The sequence below is a fragment of the Heptranchias perlo genome, chromosome 31, assembly GCF_035084215.1.
Source record: "Heptranchias perlo isolate sHepPer1 chromosome 31, sHepPer1.hap1, whole genome shotgun sequence".
Classification (NCBI taxonomy): domain Eukaryota; kingdom Metazoa; phylum Chordata; class Chondrichthyes; order Hexanchiformes; family Hexanchidae; genus Heptranchias; species Heptranchias perlo.
The window spans coordinates 4642822-4665745 of record NC_090355.1 but is presented as its reverse complement, the minus strand read 5'-3'; the positions used below and the strand labels follow the sequence as shown (position 1 = coordinate 4665745).

At 45.4% G+C, this 22924-nt stretch overlaps 1 protein-coding gene across 1 annotated transcript in view; it reads left to right on the top strand.

The window, feature by feature from the left end:
* LOC137300327 (uncharacterized) overlaps positions 1-21983 on the top strand; it is a 50094-nt gene extending 28111 nt beyond the window's left edge. The window contains exons 6-13 of the mRNA XM_067969413.1: positions 1902-2023; positions 4073-4178; positions 6144-6313; positions 7990-8206; positions 10872-11019; positions 13982-14127; positions 16225-16339; positions 21029-21983. Coding sequence (XP_067825514.1) covers positions 1902-2023; positions 4073-4178; positions 6144-6313; positions 7990-8206; positions 10872-11019; positions 13982-14127; positions 16225-16339; positions 21029-21546 — 1542 coding nt within the window. The 3' untranslated portion in view covers positions 21547-21983. The remainder of the gene's footprint in view (positions 1-1901; positions 2024-4072; positions 4179-6143; positions 6314-7989; positions 8207-10871; positions 11020-13981; positions 14128-16224; positions 16340-21028) is intronic.
* Positions 21984-22924: the final 941 nt, after the last annotated feature.

The window sequence follows — 22924 nt, the reverse complement described above, 5'->3', positions numbered from 1 at the left end:
GCGGGTGCGGGTCGGGGCGGGGTCTTGTTGGTTCACGCACAGTGTTAGGGGCACTTCCTTTCTTGTTTGGGGATGTCATTGTGCGATGTCCACCTTTCACTGGGATTCCCGTGGGTGGTTGTGAAGGACCATCTCCTCAGTGGGCAGCAGTTCTCTCTCTCTAGCTCAGGTAGGTGGGTAGGAGGAGCTATTGTCAAGCCGAGGGAGGGGAGGGGAGTTGGGGGGGAGAGGGGCCTTCTGAGTAATGTTGCTCCGCGAAGCCCTAGATAGGACGGTGCGATTACCGCGGGGGGGGGGGGGGGGGGGGGGGCGCGAGGCGACGTGTGATGCATGTCGCTGGGCTTACTGGCACTGATGTAGTCTGGGCTATCACTCTGTATCCCTGTGCAGCCACCCTGGGGCAGTGTGCACTAGTCGCTGTGCCACGATGGAGTTTCTTTACTCCATCAGAGCACAGTGGAGTTTTTTTACTTTTTTTTGATGCGGACATTTCTTTTTTCTTTTTAATGTTCTTCCCCTCTCCCCCTGCCCCCACCCCCCTCAAAGATCAGGGGGCGCACGCACAATTACCTGGTGATTGCAACGTAAAAAAGAAAGACCTGCATTTCTATAGTGCCTTTCACGACCTCGGGACGTCCCAAAGTGCTTTACAGCCAATGAAGCACATTTTTGAAGTGTAGTCACTGTTGTGATGTAGGAAACGCAGCAGCTAATTTGGACACCGCAAGGCCCTACAAACAGCAATGAGATAAATGACCAGTTCATCTACAGACAACCTGCTCTGTAACTAGTTAAGGGGAAATGCACAAGAGCCTTCGTATCTGTCTTCAGCCTCGCACCTCCCATCCATCACTCACTGGCAGTTTGATCAGCAGCATCACCAAAACTGACGTTGTGGACACAAACCCACGGCCTGTCGCTCTGCAGGTCAGTGCAGCAATGTGCCATTGCACCGGATAAATGTGTGAGAGAGGCACGTTCAAAGTGGAGTTACAGTCTGGCAAATGATTGGTCATATATTGCATGGTGTGGTTTGCCAGGATATGTTGTGTGAGTGGCGTCTCCCCTAAAGAGTGAGGGGTCTGTGTGGAATGTGGGTTATAAACCTGCTAGAATCTGCTTTATAAAAAGAAAAAGATTCAGTTTATCAGATGTTCCATTGTTTGTCGCCTTCACTAACAGAGTCAGTTCCAGGAAGTTTCATTGCACAGTGAAAAATTCCAGTCTGCCATTTTTTTAAAAAAAGCATTTTTTCTGTGATCGATAGGCACTGATGCTGGCACATAATGCTACCTAGGAGCATGTAGGCCTGTGTGTGCACACACGTGTGTGTGTGTCTCTGTGAGTGTGTGCATGTATGCGTGTGTCTCCGTGTGTGTGTGTGTGCGCGCGCATGTGTAGGTCTGTGCACGTGTGTATACGCATATATGTGTGTGTGTACATGTGTATGTGTGTGCACGTGTGTGTGTGTGTGTGTGTGTGTGTTGAAGGAGTTTGGTTGGAGTTTGGCAGAATGATGCACTACATCAATGTACTGATGTCCAGTGACATGGAACCAGCTGACCCAGGACTTTGGGCCTGCAGTCTTGATGCAGTGCACTTCCAATCTCAGCCAGGCTGTCGGTCTCAGGAAGACACCAAGTGAGATTGAAGCACTTTCCCCAGAAGTGAAAGGGAAAATGTTAAAAAAAAAATCTCAGCACCTGCTGGTGGCTGGAGAGAGCAGAGGGCTGGCAGCAGTTTACCCACTCATGCTTTTGTCATGCAGCAAGATTTCAAAAAAAAAGGGAAGAAAATGAACAAATAAAATCAAGCATTTGCTCCAAGAACAGGTATGGGTTTTTTGTCTTGTGTAAACCTGAAGCCAGGTCCCAGTAACGGTGTTCACTCGATGTTTGTAGGTTGACATGATGGAGTTGCAGCAACATCCTTCACCCTGTGACCAGTACCCGGAGAAGACGATGTTTATTTGGGTCCCAAACTATCAGAACCAGAGGAAGTGGCAGAGAAAGCGTGAACAATCGTAAGAATGAATGGCTTCTTCCTGCCAAAGTGCGGTTCCTCAGTAAAGTAGAAGTTGCATGACGACGTAGAGGGGTCATCCGTGGAAACGTGACAGACACCTTTCGTCTTCCCCCATCATGCACCCCACACCAGTTATCACCAAACGTAGTGGTGGTTGAATGATACCGGGGCTAAAAGGGTTCAATTATGAGGACAGGTTGCACAGACTAGGCTTGGATTCCCTGCAGTATAGAAGATTATGGGGTGATCCCTAATTGAAGTGTTTAAGATGATTAAACGATTTGATGGGGTAGATAGAGAGAAACTATTTCCTCTGGTGGGAGAGTCCAGAACATGGGGGCATAACCTTAAAATTAGAGCTAGGCCGTTCAGGGGTGATGTCAGGAAGCACTTCTTCACACAAAGGCTAGAAAAATCAGGAACTCTCTCCCCCAAAATGCTGTTGAGGCTGGGGGTCAATTGAAAATTTCAAAACTGAGGTTGATAGATTTTTGTTAGGCAAGGGTTACGGGACCTAGGCGGGTAGATGGAGTTAAGATACAGATCAGCCATGATTTAATTGAATGGCAGAACAAGCTCGAGGGGCTGAATGTCCTTCTCCTGTTCCTATGTTCTTGAGGGTCAGGGGAACCCTAGCCGGAGATTTGGGGATATCCCTGTTTCAAGGTCTGTGGAGCGATTCGCAGTCAGATCAGAGCGTTAACGTGCAGGGTGGGAGGCCTGGGTCTTTGCTGATCTGCTTTCTCCGACTGAGAACTCGCTGAGTTTGGATTACTGTAACTTTTCGCACATTAGATACATCTGGATTTTTGACCCCCTTTTTTCCTCTGTAAATTAACAAGCGTTGAACACAGAGGTCAAGTGTCATTCCATATTTTTGCATATAAGACTTAACTCACTTTCTGTGCATACCTGGGGTTTCAGGCCTACTTTGCTTCTCCCATCCCCCCACCCTAGACGAAGGTCTGACTCTTGCTGGTGATGGGCTGTTCAACAACAGAGGGCACCACAGTCAAGTCTTATCGTGATGTCCATTCATGCTCCCTTTCCAGTAGGTATCACAGGTCAGTGATCCGGAGCAGGAAACCTGTCTTATTCTTCCCCGCAACCCGCTCCAGGTGCAGGGATTTTAAAGCCACTTGTACAGCATGTATGTATGTGGATATATCTGTATGTGTGTGTGTATGTATTTATGTATGTGTGTATATATATATATGTATGTGTGTGTGTGTATATGTGTATGTAAATAAGATGAACTTGCATTTATATAGCGCCTTTCATGACCGGGACATCCCAACCCGCTTTACAGCGAATGAAGTATTTTTGAAGTGTAGTCACTGTAGTAATGTAGGAAACGCAGCAGCCAATTTGTGCACAGCAAGATCCCACAAAATAGCAATGTGATAATGACCAGATAATCTGTTTTAGTGATGTTGGTTGAGGGATAAATGTTGGCCAGGACAACGGGGAGAACTCCCCTGCTCTTCTTCGAATAGTGTCATGGGATCTTTCACATCCACCTGAGAGGGCAGACGGGGCCTCGGTTTAACGTCTCCTCTGAAAGACGGCGCCTCCGACAGTGCAGCACTCCCCCAGCCTGGATTATGTGCTGAAGTCTCTGGAGTGGGGCTCAAACCCATGACCTTCTGACAGAGAGACGAGAGTGCGGCCACTGACACCCTGGACACAGAAAAGACAAAAAATACTTTCAAAAATATTTTTGAATGCTTTGATTGGTTCAGTTCCCGTGCTTTATTTTTATTGATAGCTTTTGCTCAGATTTGTTGCAGCCGAAAGGATTTTTGGAAAAAAATGTATGTGATTTGGTTACTTCAGGTTCTCTTTTGCTTTATTGGCAAGTTTTGATTGTGTCTTTTCTCCGCTGAGCTGTGCTTCTGTTAAGTGTGAAATGTGAACGTATAAAAACACGTGACAGCAAACTCTGACACAGGAAATGTGATGTGACAAACAAGAATTGCGCTCTCCAGGACCATTTATTAATAATATTATGGATGTAGACATTTAGTTTTTTCACTGTTTTAAACAGCACCATAGCCGCACAGTTCGTCACCATCACGGATATCAGCTTCCAGGGTCAGCCGTACGAACAGCTTGCTGGACTGTCAACGAAGCAGAAACACGGGCAGAAGATGGTGAGTCTCCTAACGTAGGCTGCATGATGCTTTCCGCAGTTTATCAGTCACTATGAACACAATTGCCGTGACACGGCTGGCATTTCTGCAGCTGCACCTCTGCTGCCTTTTAAAGAAGTAACTTGCATTTATACAGCGTCTTTCATGGTCCCAGGGTGTACTAAAACGCTTTACAGCCAATGAAGTACGTTTTTAAAGTGTAGTCACTGTTGTAATGCAGGAAACGCAGCAGTCAATTTGGGCAAAGCAAGATCCCACAAACAGCAATGAGATAATGACCAGATATTCTGTTTTAGTGATGTTGGTTGAGGGATAAATATTGACCAGGGCACCGGGGAGAACTCCCCTGCTCTTCTTCGAAATAGTACCATGGGATCTTTCACGTACACCCGAGAGGGCAGACTGGGCCTCAATTTAATGTCTCATCCAAAAAACGGTCCCTCTGACAGTGCAGCACTCCCTCAGTACTGGACTGGAGTGTCAGCCTAGATTTTGTGCTCAAGTCTCTAGAGTGGAACTTGAACCCACGACCTTCTGACTCAGAGACAGGAGTGCTACCACTGAGCCTTGGTTGGGTATCCATTTTCCTGTTATAGCAAAGCCCAAAACGACTTACTTCATAGAATCGTACAGCACAGAACTAGGTCATTCAGCCCATCGTGCCTGTGCCGGCTCTTTGAAAGAGCTATCCAATTAGTCCCATCCTCCTGCCCTTTCCCCACAGCTCTGCAAATTTTTCCTCTTCAAGTATTTATCCAATTCCCGTTTGAAAGTTATTATTGAATCTGCTTCCACCGCCCTTTCAGGCAGCGCATTCCAGATCATAACAACTCGCTGCGTAAAAAATTTCTCCTCATCTCCCCCCTGATTCTTTTGTCAATTATCTTAAATCTGTGTCCTCTGGTTACCGACCCTCCTGCCACTGGAAACAGTTTCTCCTTATTTACTCTATCAAAACCCGTCATGATTTTGAACACCTCTATTAAATCTCCCCTTAACCTTCTCTGCTCTAAGGAGAACACTCCCAGCTTCTCCAGTCTCCCCACGTAACTGAAGTCCCTCATCCCTGGTACCATTCTAGTAAATCTCCTCTGCACCCTCTCTAAGGCCTTGTCATCCTTGGTAAAGTGCGGTGCCCAGAATTGAACACAATACTCCAGCTGAGGCCTAATCAGTGAGTTATAAAGGTTCAGCACAACGTCCTTGATTTTGTACTCTATGCTTCTATTTATAAAGCCAAGGATCCCATATCCTTTTTTAACAGCTTTAGCAACTTGTCCTGCCACCTTTAAAGATTTGTCTATCTGCACCCCCAGGTCTCTCTGTTCCTGCATCCCTTTTAAAATTGTACCATTTAGTTTATATTGCCTCTCCTCGTTCTTCCTACCAAAATGCATCAAGTCACACTTTTCTGCGTTAAATTTCATCTGCCATGTGTCTGCCCATTTCACCAGTCTGTCAATGTCCTCCTGAAGTCTGTTACTGTCCTCCTCACTGTTTACTACATTTCCTACACGTCTGTGCTTCCTCTTGCCTGACTGGCCTTCTCTCTGTCAAAAATCAATGCAATCAACTGACCCCACAAAAATAGCTCCCAATAGTTCCAAGCACTGACTGTCACATTTTCCCTCCCAAGCATGCAACACTCACCACATGTCATGTCCCAGATTACTCATATGCTGTATCCCAAAATGTTACCTTCAGATTCCCTCTTAAATGTCGCCATTGACTTAGCTTCAGTAGCCGCTCACAGTACAGCATTGCACATCCTAATAACGCTTCATGTGAGAAAAAAAAAATCTTCTAACCTATATTTCTGCTACTAATCCTGAGTTTACACCCCCTTTGTTAACAACTGGACTTTTATATATCACAATTAGTAGGCCGCCACACTCCAAAAATTGGACGGCTGGTCTCCGTGGCGAGAATTGAAGGTTACGCAACCACCATTTTCTTGCTCCTCAGAAAAAGAAGGTTAAAAACAAAGTGCCAACTGGTGGGCAGCCATACACTTTCCATGCCAGACAACAGCAGAGCCTCAGGAGGTGGAAGGATACAACGCGACCAATGGGTACAGAGCTTGGCAATCAGCCACCGGGGAAGGTGATGGGGCTCCTGGCTCAGCCTAACCAGAGGTAACGTAGAAAATAACACCGAGAGAGTGAAACAGTTAGAGTGAAATGCGACCCACTTTGAGTGAAAATCAGAGTTCTAATCTTCAATTGGTTTCACCCACAAGCCCTGGGAGACTTGTAGTGTATTGTCGCCCTGTGTTTTCAATAAGTTGCAGCAGAAACTGGCATTTTATTCCTGGATTCAGTACGTTTAAACCCTGCCACCTAGTCGCAGGATGATCTGCTCAGTGCCATTGTCTACCCCCTGCGGCACTGGAGAGACGAATCGGCCAGGTTGACCAGAGCTGTGCCAGAAAAATGCCTCTACTTTAAGCCAAACCTCTGTGTTTACCTCAACCACACAAGAGGGTCTGTATTCGCACACAAAGAAAATCAATGGTAAAGCTTTACACACCCCTTCACCGGCTTCTGGAACTTTCTTTCAGGTTGTGCTGTCAGCAGAAACTATCTAGTTTTGTACGTAAAGGTCAAACATAGGGTTTCTGAGGCAAGCACTGTATCTCCAACTCTTTCTGTGCTCCCAGCAACCACAAGGATTCCATTAGTAATCCAGAGGCCTGGTCTAATATTCCAGAGAACGTGAGTTCAAATCCCACCATGGCAAGGAATTTGAATTCAGTTAAGAAAAATCTGGAAATAGACAAAGTTGGTATCAGTAAAAATGTCCATGAAGCTGTCGGATTGTCATAAAAACCCAACTGGTTCACTAATGTCCTTCAGGGAAGGAAACCTGCCTCCTTACCCGGTCTGGCCTTTATGTGACTCCAGTCCCACACCAACATGGTTGAGTCTTAACTGCCCTCAGAAGTGGCCTTGCAAGCCATTCAGTTGTCAGGGCAACTAAATATGGGCAATAAGTGTCGGCCTTGCCAGAAATGCCCACATCCCATGAATGAATTCCAAAAGCATTGAGAGACGTGTCCTTTTTACAGTTGTTGTTAAGCCAGTGTTATACAAATCACTTCAAAAAGATGCTCACAACATGCAAGGGTTGGACAGAGTCGTGGTCAGTCATTCACTTACTGCATCCTGTCTGATTTACTCTGCATCTGTGCTGTACGTGCCTTGGGAGTGTTTGATGGGACATTATAGAGGGAGCTTTACTCTGTATATAACCTGTGCTGTACCTGCCCTGGGAGTGTTTGATGGGACAGTGTAGAGGGAGCTTTACTCTGTATCTAACCCGTTCTGTACCTGACCTGGGAGTGTTTGATGGGACAGTTTAGAGGGAGCTTTACTCTGTATCTAACCCGTGCTGTACCTGCCCTGGGAGTGTTTGATGGGACAGTGTAGAGGGAGCTTTACTCTGTATCTAACCCGTTCTTTAACCTACCTGGGAGTGTTGACGGGACAGTGTAGGGGGAGCTTTACTCTGTATCTAATCCGTCCTGTACCTGACCTGTGCTTAATGCTGACAGCCCATCGGTGACAGATCTGACTTCAATCACATTTTTTTTACTACTGACGTGAAGTGCTTTGATTGGCAGTTGTGATCAGAACTTAACATAATGGTCCAGGTAAGATGCTGGTTGGACTTGCTGGATAAAGTGGTTGTAGGTCAGTGCCTGGAGACCCAGATTGCAGAATCTCTTACTCCTCTCGCTGTCACCTATCCTTGTAAGTACAACAAGTCTTTGACTCTTTACCCACCGAGATGCTCTCTTTACCCACTGTAGTGACCGTGCAGCTGAACAGGGCCCGAGACAGCGGCATGCCTTGGCCAAGAGCCAGCCTTCATTCAGTGGCTACGTGTGTCAGGGTTCTAGAAAAATCCCAGCTCACCTTATGCCTGCCCCCGTCAACAAGAAAGTTACCCTGCACAACTTCGCTGAGAAGCAGCAGCGAGCCCCGGCAGCCGGCAGCTACGGCGGCCATTACAGAATGGATGAAGAGGTAAGACAAGGATGTCGCAACAACTCGGGCCCTGTGGTTGAAGTTTGGTTTGAGTCAAGAAGGTCGCCTCCTTTCAGCGAAGGTATCAATGGACTTGGACATAGAAGGAGGGGTGGGGTGGGGGGAGATACAGATTTGGGCTTGTCTTTTCCTAGGATGTTGGATGTAGGAAAGATTCTGATCAACCCGTTCATCTCCACAGTGGGCAGGAGCCCACCACAAAACGCAAAGTTATCCACTGTCTGCCCAAAGTGGCGATGCAGCCCGACGCCCCCCGCACAATTACCGTATGTAATTTGATGTAATATTTAGAAGGGAGCAGGAGTCCGGAAATCTGCTGGGTGGGGCTCCTCTCAGTGTTAAGTGCTGAGATGCGTCCAACTTCCACCGCGGACCCCGGCAAAGACTGCCAGGGCAGTGGGTGGTCCTGCGATTTACATGCCTTTGGTGGGCTAGGGCACATCTGAGGCCAGAAAGTCTGGTCGAAGAGTCCCAGGGTGGGGAGGTGCCTGGTAACCACCCCCTAGAAGAAAACCGAAGGTGCCCCCTCCCCTGCCATGGCGTCCTGACGAGAGAAAGGAGGAAAGTGGAAAAAAAATTCCGCCCAAGTCTTCGGTGGTCCAGACCTGGGTCCTGGGCTCGGTCCTTAGGTGGGCCCCATGATCACTAGTGGACTGACTGCTCTGCCTGTTCCGACCTGGTGTACCATGTGCCGGATCCGAAGCCAGGGTCTGAAGCACGGGAATGTCGATGCTATCAGTTACTCCACCACCCACCCCGCCCCTACACACAGGCCATCCTGGAAACTCGGGTGCAAAACTGCTACCTGACATACCTGTGTCCCACCCTAGTTTCCAACCATTCTGGCAGACCCCTGCCAAAGTCGCGGTGGGAAGAGAGAAGGGAAGGGGGAAAGGTCTGATCGCTGCCAGGAGGAAGGGGCTTGCGTAATAAACCAGGGTTTATTTCCCCCATCTGCATTGTTCAGGGGCAATTTTTTTTTTTGAAGATCTATATTTCACCCATGTTGGATTCCCAGTCTGTGCTGAGTTAGTTAATCTCAGCCAGGAGTGTTGAGAGAGGCGCTAGAATTACCCTCTACAGCCCTGGGTTAGGGAAGGGAAAAAACAGCCAGCATTCCCGCTTCTAAATGCTCTCCAGCTGGAGAGTGCACATGTGTGAGTACAGTCCCCACCACTTAAAACATCAACCTTTAAAATGGGCAGTCATTTATATCAGCCAAAAAGCAACATTAGTCATTTGCATTAACATCAATTTCAAAGTTGCCGGTTACAGCATCTTAAGTGCTCCCTTTATTTCAGGCAGAAACAGCTGTGCTTACTCACTAGTTCACACCTCGTTAAGGTGCACTGAATGCAGGAACAAACATAATTACATAAATAGGTAAATGTTTTAATTACCCTTTGTGTACTTAAACCCTTCTAATCCCCTCTAAGTGGTGTAAGAGAAATGATCTTTCAGATACTTCTCCCCACAGGTATGTAATGTTCAGCACCTGAGAAATGAGAAGCACTAACTTTTTACTCAAGTTTATTATAACCCAAACTCAGATATAAACAAACACAACCTTTAAGCAGGAAATGCGACTCGACTGCGGAGGGTGATCAGTCCTCATAGCGGACGGAGAAACTTTCTTCACCGATGTTCCCTGATGTCTCTTCAAGATCCGAGTGCACCCTTTCTCCAGGCAACACACAATCTTATACCTATGCTCTTATCACAAAATCTTTAGCTTTAGACTGATTAGTCAAAGCCCTTTCACCTCTTCCTAGGCAACTAGAATCATAGAATCTTAGAAGGAGGCCGTTCGGCCTGCCGTGCCTGTGCTGGCTCTTTGAAAGAGCTGTCCAATTTAGTCCCACATCCCAGCTTTTCCCCCATAACCCTGCAATTAGTCCTCTTCAAGTATATGTCCAACTGCCTTTTGAAAGTTCCTATGGAATCTGCTTCCACTACCCTTTAAGACAGTGCGTTCCAGATCTTAACAACCCTCTGTGTGAAAAAATTTCTCTTCATTTCCCCTCTAGTTCTTTTGCCAATTATTTTAAAATCTGTGACCTCTGGTTACCGACAAATCTTCATTAATTTCTCTGCTGATGTAGATTTTAATTCCTGATTCCTTCGGTGACGTGGGGTTACAGCACTGACTGCAGTCTAACTACAGCTGCATGTTAGAGTGGAGCTGGAAACAACTGGGCAAAAGATCACTGCACAGAAGGAACACTCTTGTTATACAGTATAGAACTGTAATAGCGCTACCACGTTGTACCAGCCATCGCGTTTAGCGGGCAAATCGCGCTCGCGCGAACCCGCCCACTATAAGCGGTGGGGACTGTATTAGATGTAGACTGGGTTGGTTCAGCTGTCTTTTCTTGCCCACATTGATCTGTTGACGAGGGCCTGGAAGATGCCCAGGTAACACTTGCAAGCGTCAGCACGAGAGCAGGGGAGAAAATTCAGAGGGAGAATTAGAGAAGGAGGTTTGTTTTTCTTTTTAAGAAAAGTACATCAGATTGAAAAGGGGAAGGAGAGGCCGAACGGTCCTGCAGCGGTCAGACAGAGAGTGCAACAGGGTGTGCTCTCTTGGTCTGGTAATCTCCTCAGCTCTTGCAACATTGCCTAACATCTCAGTCCTTTCTTTCAGTACCTGGAGGCCAAGAGAATGGAGATCGTTGACCTGGAGACTTTAAAGAGGCAGCCCTACCTCTGGAAAAAGTACTTTGGCGACAATCGTTCTGCCTCTCAGGACAAGACAACCAACACTCTATCATCCAGAACATTCACAGATCAAGGTTCTTATTTCCAGTTATTCATTTATTTGGCATTTCCTGGGAGGAATTTTGAGGGGTGGGGGAGAGGAAATATTAACGGTTCCAAAAACTCAGCAAAACCTTTTACCACACTGATCCACTTTATGCATTTCACTGATTGCTAAACCTTTATAAATCACTGGTTAGGCCTCAGCTGGGGTATTGTGTCCAGGCCTTGGAGAGGGTGCAGAGGAGATTTACTAAAATGGTACCAGGCATGAGGGCTTTCAGTTATGTGGAGAGACTGGAGAAGTTGGGATTATTCTTCTTAGGAACAGAGAAGGTTAAGGAGAGATTTAATGGAGGTGTTCAAAATTATGAGGGGTTTTGTCAGAATAGATTGGGAGAAATTGTTTCCATTGGCAGGAGGGTCAGTAACCTCGCAACCTTGGCGTCCTATTTGACCAAGATGAGCTTCCGATCGCGTATCCGCTCCATCACCAAGACCGCCTACTTCCACCTCCGTAACATTGCCCGTCTCCACCCCTGCCTCAGCTCATCTGCTGCTGAAACCCTCATCCATGCCTTTCTCACCTCCAGACTGGACTATTCCAATGGTCTCCTGGCCAACCTCCCATCTTTCACCCTCCATAAACTTGAGCTCATCCAAAACTCTGCTGCCCGTATCCTAACTCGCACCAAGTCCCTTTCATCCATCACCCCTGTGCTTGCTGACCTACATTGGTTTCCGGTCCAGGAATGCTTTGAGATAATTGGCAAAAAAGCTACGGGGAGATGAGAATTTTTTTTACACAGCGAGTTGTTATGATCCGGAATGCACTGCCTGAAAGGGCGGTGGAATAATAACTTTCAAAAGGGAATTGGATATGTACTTGAAAATTTACAGGGCTATGGGGTAAGAGCAGGGGAGTAGGGCTAATTGGATAGCTCTTTCAAAGAACCAGCACAGGCATGATGGACTGAATGGCCTCCTTCTGTGCTGTATGATTGCACAGATTTTTCTAAAAAGGTTTTTTAAAATATATATATATATATACGACAACAACAACTTGCATTTACATAGCGCCTTTAACGTAGTAAAACGTCCCAAGGCGCTTCACAGGAGCGATTATCAAACAAAATTTGACATCGAGCCACATAAGGAGGTATTAGGGCAGGTGACCAAAAGCTTGGTCAAAGAGGTAGGTTTTAAGGCACGTCTTAAAGGAGGAGAGAGAGGTAGAGAGGCGGAGAGGTTTAGGGGGGGAATTCCAGAGCTTAGGGCCTAGGCAGCTGAAGGCAAGGCCGCCAATGGTGGAGTGTTTAAAATCGGGCAAGAGGCAAGAATTGGAGGAGCGCAGAGATCTTGGAAGGTTGTAGGGCTGGAGGAGGTTACAGAGAAAGAGAGGCGCGAGGCCATGGAGGAATTTGAAAGCAAGGATGAGAATTTTAAAATCAAAGCGTTCCTGGACCGGATACCAATGTACGTCAGCGAACACAGGGGTGATGGATGAAAGGGACTTGGTGCGAGTTAGGATACGGGCAGCAGAGTTTTGGATGAGCTCAAGTTTATGGAGGGTGCAGGATGGGAGGCCGGCCAGGAGAGCATTGGAATAGTCCAGTCTGGAGGTATCAAAGGCATGGATGAGGGTTTCAGCAGCAGATGAGCTGAGGCGGGGGCGGACACGGGTGATGTTACGGAGGTGGAAGAAGGCGGTCTTGGTGATGGAGCGGATATGCGATCGGAAGCTCATCTCAGGGTCAAGTAGGACACCAAGGTTGCGAACGGTCTGGTTCAGCCTCAGACAGTGGCCAGGGAGAAGGGTAGACTCGGTGGCTAGGGAACGGAGTTTTCAGTGGGGACCAAAGACAATGGCTTCTATCTTCCCCATATTTAGTTGGAAAAAATTTTTGCTCATCCAGTACTGGACAAGCAGTGTGATAAATGAGAGGCAGTGGAGAGGTCGAGAGAAGAGGTAGTGGTGAGGTAGAGCTGGGTGTCGTCAGTGTACATGTGGAATCTGACATTGTGTTTTCGGATGATGTCACCGAGGGGCAGCATGTAGATGAGAAAAAGGAGAAATATATTAAAAATTGAGTTTCTTTTTAATTGGGGCGGTGGGGGGGGGGGGGAATAATTTACGTGAAACAAATATTTCCGTGCATTTGGATTGTTTGCTGCAGAGGAGGTTAGAGAAAGTATCGAGCTGAGGCTCGCAGCGAATCACAGGCCTGGGGAGTTCTACAGTTGTGCACCGTACCCCTGGGTATGGGACTGGGTCCCCGCTCCTGATCCCTAAACAGCCAGCCTCTGCTGGAAGGTGCGTGATTGCACTAACATGAGGATCTGGCTGAGATGTGATGCGCTCTACGGTTGAGTACCTTGCGGTATTTTGGGGGAGGAAGGGGTGGGGGAGACGAATTTTCCCCGGCCCTGCATCACTCGGCATGGCCTTGAGCGCAGGCGGTCAGCTTACCATAAAACTGTGGGCACGTTGCCACCCTCGCCCCCCACCCCCACCCCCGCAATTTTCTCTCCGTTAATGTCAATGGGGAGGGGGATGGGGGAATCGCAGAGTGTGTACCCACGGTTTTGCAATAAGCCGCACCCTACCGATGGCGGGAGGCTTTGGAAAATTTCGCCCGTGGCAGTCCAGGTTCACACGTGAAGAATGGTCACTGGGGGCAGGTTCCACAAGGCAAAGGGAACTGGAGATGGGAGTTGGGGAAGGGGGGGTGGGTAGGGGGTGCTGTGTGAGGATCACAGTTGGAAAACTTACCGTTTTTTGGGATGAAAGTCGGCAAAACCTGAAAACAGAGAACCTTATTTCAGATGTAAAACAAAAGCAGAGAATGCTGAAAACACTCAGCAGGTCAGGCAGAGAGAAACAGAGTTAATGTTTCAGGTCGATTATAGTCCATTATAAACATGCCTCAGAGCAATGCTGGTGCAACATGCAGCATTAAACCCGTTGTTTAAAGGCTTCCTATTGTGCGTCTGTAGGGACTGTGGCTCTACCATCTCCTGTCTCTCCCACTGAAGAGGAATGCACCCAACGATGCTCGAACCTTTATGGAAGTGATTTCCAGATCTTTTCTAGTCGTTGTTCAAGTTTATGCGACTGCTTAGAAAGCTCTGTCATTATACCGGTGAGTTCTCCACTTTTATTCGCACAAAAACCCAGACCAACAAGAAAGATTCAGACCTGGGGCTGGGTTCAAATCCAGTACAGACTAATGAGGGGAAAGTTTCCTCTCTCTCTCTATATACTGACCATAATGAACTGGGGGAGTTTCTACCCAGTTCTCAGTGTTCACAAAGGATGGGTTTATAGCACAAACACGTGCATGGTCTGCCACTCATTGGTAATCTTGCTCAGAAAGGCTATAAAGATGGATGGTGTAGGACAGTGTTGACCAATACATTATCCACTGGCCACATGTGGCTAATTGGGAATCCAGATGTGGCTAAATTGCATTTCTGAATAGTAAATAAAAATGAGTAATAGACACGGTTGTTGGGCACGTGATCTCAATACTCATATTCGTACTGCATATGCATGTGAACTTTAACCTTTTTGTACGTTTTGTTGGTAAAACAGTAAGATAAAGGCAGAGTATTTTTAGATTGTTGTGAGTTCCTTGCCTTCCTTGGTTACTGAATGGTGATAGATGTTTGTGAAGTAAATATACATGTGATGTACATTTACCTGTATTGTGTGTAAGGTGTTTTTTTACTAAAGTTAGTGTGTGTGGCTAATAAGTGTCACTGTAGCCACACCTGTAGCTGGTCAGCAATTTCTATTGGACAACACTGGTGTAGGAAATTGAAATCTCATACAGGTGCAGTAAAGGGTCCCCTTCTGATCATGAGGTGCATTGTTGGCATAGTATAAAGACTGCTTCATCTGTATCTAACCCATGCCGTCTTTCACCTGGGAGTGTTTGATGGGCAATGTAAAAGGAGTTTTACTCTTTATTTAACCCCTGCTGTTGACGATACCGGATTCTTTACTCTTAGTCTGGTTCAGCAAAAACTGAAAGCGAATACACTTGAAAGTTTTAACACAATTTATTAGCTGCAGCTGACCCTATCTATAGAATTGATTTCAACTCTTGACAGAGTCTGGTCAATCTCATAGAACAGGCAATTTACACAGTCAAAGTTCACACAATTATACATTTTCAGAGTGGGGAGGGACATGAGTAGCAAGGGGTTAAAACCAATCATAAGCTGAGTCTGGGCAAGCCATACTAACTGACATAATGACCGACCACTCACAGGTGATACCTGTTCATACGTAGGTCACAGGAAAGGGAGTCTCACTTATCTCAGGCCTGGGATGTTTTTCGACCTTGTCCGAAATAAGGATCCATTCATTAGGTAGCTGCAAAACAACACTCCCTACACCTGCTTACCCCAGAATTCAGCTTATCATATCGCTTTGCTTGATTCATAATAAAGCATACATTTTCATACAGGAAATTAATAACATAAACGAATGATCAAGGATAAACTCATTTGAAAAGCTCATTGTTCTAATTCTAGCTAGCAAAATGGGCCACTTATATTAACCCTTGGTTTACCATACTGCCATTTTGTTATGGAGGCATCTTATTGAGCTACTGAAAGCTTACTACATATGCATTTCATTAGAGGGGCACCTCGTAGGTATTCTCACTGTCGCGAACTTGGGAGTGCTTGATGCTGACACTGGGGACCCGGAATGGAAAGTGTCTCATTTTCCAGTGTTGACGTTGCTACCATAGTGGGCAAAGAAAAGAAATTCGACACAAGAAATACACTAAAGGCGAGGGAGCGTAAAACTGTGAGCAACTGTGCTCATTGCATCTACTTCTCTCCATGTGTATTGGCCCTGTGTATCTGCTTCTCTCCATGTACATTAGCCCTGTGCATCTACATTCCTCAATGTGCATTAGCCCTGTGCATCTACATTCCTCAATGTACATTAGCCCTGTGTATCTGCTTCTCTCCATGTGTATTAGCTCTGTGTATCTACATTCCTCAATGTGTATTAGCATTTGTGTATCTGCTTCTCTCCATATGTTTTAACACTGTGTATCTGCTTCTCCCCATGTGTATTAGCCTTGTCTATGTGTGTTAGCTTGTGAAATCAATGGCTGTGCCAGTCGCGGTTGGCATCCAAACCATGATGCATGTTTTAGGGGACTGGACCCCAACTACACTCCCAGCTCTTCATTGCCTAATTTTTTTTTTAATTGCAGGAAGTGAAAAGTGAAGTGAAGAACAAACCGTCAACTGTTGTGGATAACAGGTTGTTGACTAATGCAGAGACTGACACAGAGATGAACTCCCCTCTGAATCTACCTGCTCAGCCAGGTAAGTAACACCTCAATTTTACCCAGCTCTACGTTTTCACTAAATTTATCAACAAAGAGCAAACATTGGGACCTGGAAATCTGCGCAGGTGATGTAGAGTGCTGCGCTGTCTGCCTGTATTCTAGTGAATGTCCCGTGAACTTCCTGATGGTTAGTTGGAGGAAATGGTATGACTTTTGGGTGAAAGAAGAAAAAGCAAAATACTGCAGGTGCTGGAAACCTGAAATAAAAATAGAAAACGCTCAGCAGGTCAGGCAGCATCTGTGGAGAGAGGAAAGTGGGGTTAACGTTTCGGGTCGATTTCAGATTTCCAGCATCTTTATTGTTTGATTCACTGCCGCTTCTCCTCCAGGAGTCCCCACCTTGACGAACTTCTGCTCCTCTTTTCCATGTGATTTCATTTGTCTCTTTTACCCTGTTCACCTTCACCTTCATCGTTATCTATCTCCCTTCTTGTCTTTGATCACGTGTTCTCTTACAACCGCTTTCACAGTCACATCTCAGCAACTGTCTCCGGCTCCGACTCATTCCACATGGACTTTTATATATATATATGTGTGTGTGTATATAGCGGGTCTGATAAGAGATCATCGTCCTGAAACCTTAACCCTACCATCCTCTCCCAACAGATGCTGCCTGACCTGCTGAGGTTTTCCAGCATTTTCTGTGTTTATTTTTTTCTTTTAGCTGTGTTTGTTGTAAGTCGCGTCGCCAGCTCTGGTTGGACGTTTTCCTGGAGGTCTCATCATATGACCTCCAACCTCCATCTGCCCCGCCTGGTCAAACAGCCTCCTCCTCCCATCTCCAATATTTTTATAACTAATAAACAAAAGTGTTCAAAGAAAATGAGAAAGGCACAATTTTTTTTAATGTCCCTTTTCATTTTTCTCCTGGAACATAGGAATAGGAGGAGGCCATTTAGCTCCTCGAGCCTGTTCCACCATTCAACGAGATTATGGCTGATCTGTGACCTAACTCCATACCTGCCTTAGCCCCATATCCCTTAATACCTTTGGTTAACAAAAATCTATCAATCTCAGATTTAAAGTTAACAATTGAGCTAGCATCGACTGCCGTTTGCGGAAGAGAGTTCCAAACTTCTCCCACCCTTTGCGTGTAGAAGTGTTTCCTAACTTCACTCCTGAAAGGACTGGCTTTAATTTTTAGGCTATGTCCCCTAGCCCTAGACTCACCTAGCGGTTCCCCTTAATATCTTGAAAATTTCGATCAAATCACCCCTTAATCTTCTAAATTTCAGGGACTACAACCCTGGTTTGTGTAATCTCCCCTCGTAATTTAACCGTTGGAGTCCAGGTATCACTCTGGTAAATCTGTGCTGCACTTCCTCCAAGGTCATTATATCCTTCCTAAGGTGCGGTTTCCAGAACTGAACACAGTACTCCAGGTGTGGTCTAACCAGGGCTTTGTATAACTGTAGCATAGCTTCTACCTCCTTGTATTCTAGTCCTCTAGATATAAAGGCCAGCGTTCCATTAGCCTTTTTGATTATTTTCTGCACCTGTCCATGACATTTTAATGATTTGTGTACATGGACCTCCAAGTCTCTTTGGACCTCCACTGTTTTGAGCTTTTCACCATTTAGAAAATACTCCTGATCTATCTTTTATTGGTCCAAAGTGGATGACTTCACACTTGCCTACATTGAAATCCATTTGCCACAGTTTTGTCCATTCACTTAATCTATTAATATCTCTCTGTAATTTTATGCTTCCATCTATATTGCTTACAATGCTGCCTATCTTTGTGTCATCGGCAAACTTCGATATGTGGCTCTCTATCCCATCATCTAAGTCATTAATAAATACAGTGACTAGTTCAGGCCCCAAAACAGATCCCTGTGGGACACCACTAGTCACATCCTGCCAATTTGAGTACCTGCCCATTATCCCTACTCTCTGTCTCCTGCTGCTCAGCCAGTTTCCTAACCAGGTCAATAATTTGCCCTCAATTCCATGCACTTCAACGTTAGCTAACAGTCTCTTATGTGGGACTTTATCAAATACCTTCTGGAAGTCCATATAAACAACATCCACAGACATTCCCCTGTCCACTACTTTAGTCATCTCTTCAAAAAATTCAATCAGGTTCGTCAGGCATGACCTACCCTTTACAAATCCATGCTGGCTCTCTCTGATCAGCTGAAAATTTTCAAGGTGTTTAGTCATTCTATCCTTAATTATAGACTCTAGTAATTTCCCAACAACAGATGTTAGGCTAACTGGTCTATAATTCCCTGGTTTCCCTCTCTCACCTTTCTTAAATAACGGAGTGACAGGTACAATTTTCCAATCTAAAGTAATGGTTCCTGAATCGAGAGAACTTTGGAAGATTATAGTTAGGGCATCTGCAATGTTCTCACCTACTTCCTTTAAAAACCTGGGATTGAAACCATCTGGTCCTGGGGATTTGTCACCAGTGCCATTATTTTCTTCATTACTGTTAATTTGTTTACATTAATTATGGTGAGTCCCCATCCCTGATTCAAAATTAGTTTCCTTGGGGTGTCTGGCATACCATCCTCTCCCTCTACTGTAAATACTGATGCAAAGTAATTATTTAACATGTCTGCCATTTCCTTATTTTCATTTACAGTATCACCATTATCAGTTTTTAAGGGGCCCACATTGCTCTTGACCACCCTCTTTTTCCTAATATGATTGTAAATTTTTTTTGTGTTGATTTTGATACCCCTTGCAAGTTTCTTTTCATACTCCCCTTTTTGTAGCTCTTACTATCTGTTTTGTCACCCTTTGCTGTTCTTTGTATCTCTCCCAGTCGCCAGGATCTGTGCTACGTTTTGCATTTTTGTAGGCTTTTTCTTTTAGTCTTATGTTGCCCCTTACCTCTTTTGTCATCCATGGCAGTTTTTTTTTAGCAAATAGAGCTTTTGCCCCTTAGGGGTATAAACTGGTTCTGTACCACGTTAAATTCTTTTTTGAACACCCCCCACTGATCTTCTGTCATTTTACCCATTAACAGATTTACCCAGTTTACTGTGGACCATCTCTGTCTCGTCCCGTTGAAGTCGGCCTTGCCTAAATTTAGAATCTTAGTAGCTGATACGGGTTTCTCCCTTTCAAACACAGTGTTGAACTTGATCATATTATGATCGCTATTGAATGTTCACGGACCATTAGGTTGTTAACTAAATCTGGCTCATTACTCATTATTAAATCTAGTATGGCCTGCCCCCTGTTGGTTCTAGGATATATTGTTGCAGAAAGCTGTCCTGAACACTCAAGAAATTTGCCACCTTTCTGACATGAGCTCGTCTGCTTATCCCAATGTATATGAAAGTTAAAATTCCCCACTGAAACCACTCTACCTTTGCTACATGCTTGTCTAAATTCTTTTATGTGTATAGCAAATATCGCGTGGTGTTGCTCACAGTGAATTGGAGGACTCGCTGTTTTATAACTTAAGGCATGTTTATGACATGTAGGCTAAAGGGAGCTGACTACGTTCTTACTGGAGACAATAGCACTCTGTCCTTGCACCTGAGTCCTAGGTTTGATTCCACCCCAGATTGTTGAGATGAAAGTTCTCTCTGCCTGCTAGCCATAAGGGTTCTATGTGCACTTTCAGTCTAGTTTCTAATGGGCTTGGGTCCGCTGTACAAAACTGGCCTTAATTCAGCACTAATTGTCAGTTTCATTCAGGCTACAAGGATGGCTGATGTGGAAATTGGGAATGTCACGGTGGAATAGTAGGAGGTATTTAACAACAATAACCACAACTTGTGTTTATATAGCACCTTTAACATAGTAAAACATCCCAAAACGCTTCACAGGAGCGTAATCAGGCACAATTTGACACCAAGCCACATAAGGAGATATTAGGACAGGTGACCAAATGCTTGTTCAAAGAGGCAGGTTTTAAGGAGCATTTTTAAGGAGCAGAGAGAGGAGGAGAAGTGCCAAAGATGGAAAGAATCCCATTCCCCAGGAACAATCACTTTGGTCTTCTGGGAAAAAAAAGACTGTTTTGGGATAAAAACACATTTGCGATTCTATTCCTAAAGCCAATTTTTAGAACAATGTGTGAGTTTTAACTGGGGTATGGACTTACCATGAGGACATATCCATCATGTACTCCTTCATGTGTGTGAAACTTTCCTCTCAGAGGACAGCAGCCTCAGCCTCAGCTGGTGGGCACCACACTTTAGGTAGGATGTCAAGGTCTTGGAGAGGGTGCAGAGGAGATTTACCAGAATAGTATCAGGGGTGAGGGCCTTCAGTTATGTGGAGAGACTGGGATGGTTCCCCTTACAGCAGAGAAGGTTCAAGGGAGATTTAATAGAGGTGTTCAAAATCATGTGGGGTTTTGCCTGAAAGGGTGGTGGAAGCAGATTCAGTAGTAACTTGCAAAAGGGACTGGAATGAATACATGAAGGGGAAAAAATTGCAGGACTACGGGAAAGAGCAGGGGAGTGGGACTAATTGGATTGCTCTTTCAAAGAGCTAACTGAATGCCCTCCTTCTGTGCTGTATGATTCAATAAGAGAAAACTCAGATATCCAAGCTCCCCAAAAAATGCTTTATGTCTAAGATAGCGGTATATAGTAGAGCAATTAATGACAGGATCCCTTGAGTAATAAGTTGCAGAGTGACCTTTCACCTGTATTTCTACTAAGCTGCAAATATTTGACATTGTTTTACTGTCACCCAGGAGATGAAGTGCAAAATGTAAAGTGGATCAAAGAGCAAGATCTCAGTACTGCCACTGAAATGGGGTCTCCACTTCTGGTACACGCAGGCTCTGAGGACCAGAGCAGCCTTCCAATTGCCGAAAGGAGTGAACAGGAAGGTCCGGAAGCTGCCACTGAAATGGAGTCTCCACTTCTGGAACAGGCAGGCTCTGAGGACCAGATCAGCCTTCCAATTGCCGAAAGGAGTGAACAGGAAGGTCCGGAAGCTGCCACTGAAATGGGGTCTCCACTTCTGGAACAGGCAGGATCTGAGGACCAGATCAGCCTTCCAATTGCCGAAAGGAGTGAACAGGAAGGTCCGGAAGCTGCCACTGAAAGTAGACTTGTGATCCTGGAACAGAGGAATCGTGAAAGGTCTGAGGATCACCAGAATGGCATTGTAGTTGCCAAAAGCGTTGAAGAACAAGTTACAACAGTTCCCACTGAAACAGCATCTCCACCTGTTGGAGAGACGGATCAAGGTGGGCCAGAGGTTTAGCACTACGGATACAAGGAAAATTAGCAACGCAAGCTGGTTCTTTCTTTTATATTAAAATGTTACCTGTGCAGGACATTGTGACTTTCTTTTACCTACGAGATACCGGCGATATTCTACGATTCAGGAACATCGTATGCTCTTTGGTGAATTATTGCGCTGATCAAGGTGAAGGATGTCGATAATGGAGAATGAAACACCTTTTGCAATCCACTGACCGCTTCCCAGGTCAGAGGCAGCTCAGACATTGGCCTAAGGCCTCTACATGATCCCAGCAGTGTGCCTTGACTCCAACTCCAGAAGCACACTCCTACTGGACCAGAAAAGTACTGCGAATACCAATGCTTTCTGTACCACAGTCAGATCTCCTATCTACTATATGTATTTTTCCCTGTACCTGCTCTCTGGTTTTCCTGCATGGAATTAAACTTTTTCTGTGCCTTTTTTTTTGCTGTGTTCTCAGTGTAGGCAGAAAAACTTATGATGTAAGATTCAATATATATTGTTTAATGTTTTTCACCTTTTTTATGCCTTCTTTGTTTCCTTTCGCAGTCTCTTCTGCTTTTCTCATTGCTTTGATTTCATGCTGTCTGCATGTTTCTGCTATTAGTGTGTCTTTCTCTCTCTGTTGTCCGTCTGTCTCTCACTGATGTCTGTGTATAGGCCTCTGATGTTCATCCCTCTCTATCTCAGCTGTTTATCGTGAAAGCTCAGTGCGTTCACTTGACACTTTTCTATTTGCTATTTTAACAGAGTTTTTTTTTACTATTCATTCTCGGAATGTGGGCGTCGCTGGCGAGGCCGGCATTTATTGCCCATTCCTAGTTGCCCTGAGAAGGTGGTGGTGGGCCACCTTCTTGAACCGCTTTTTGATACAACCGAGGGGTTTGCTAGGCCACTTCAGAGGGCAGTTAAGAGTCAACCACATCGGTGTGCAACTGGAGTCACATACAGGCCAGAACGGGGAAGGACGGCAGGTTTCCTTCCTTAAACGGCATTAGTGAACCACCTGGGATTTTACGACAATCCGACAACTTCATGGCCATTTTTTTTTACTGATACCAGCTTTTTAAACTGAGTTCAAATTCTCAGACTGCCATGCTGTTAGTTTGTTTATGTTAACTTCACCCTCTAACGTTGTACTGAAGTCCATACAGCAGTGTTTATTTTATACTTAGAATATCTGTAATCCTTCCTGGAGGAATTATTTTTATCTTGAAAGGCAGAATGCCTGTCAGCCCCAGAATACCAGAAAGTGGGCAAAATAACACCCTGGGGGAACATGCCTTTAGAAAATAAATTTCTGTTCTTTGTATAAACATCCCTATCAGTAATTTCTAAGTTCACCTATTGCTACGGCAACAACGACTCGCATTTATAT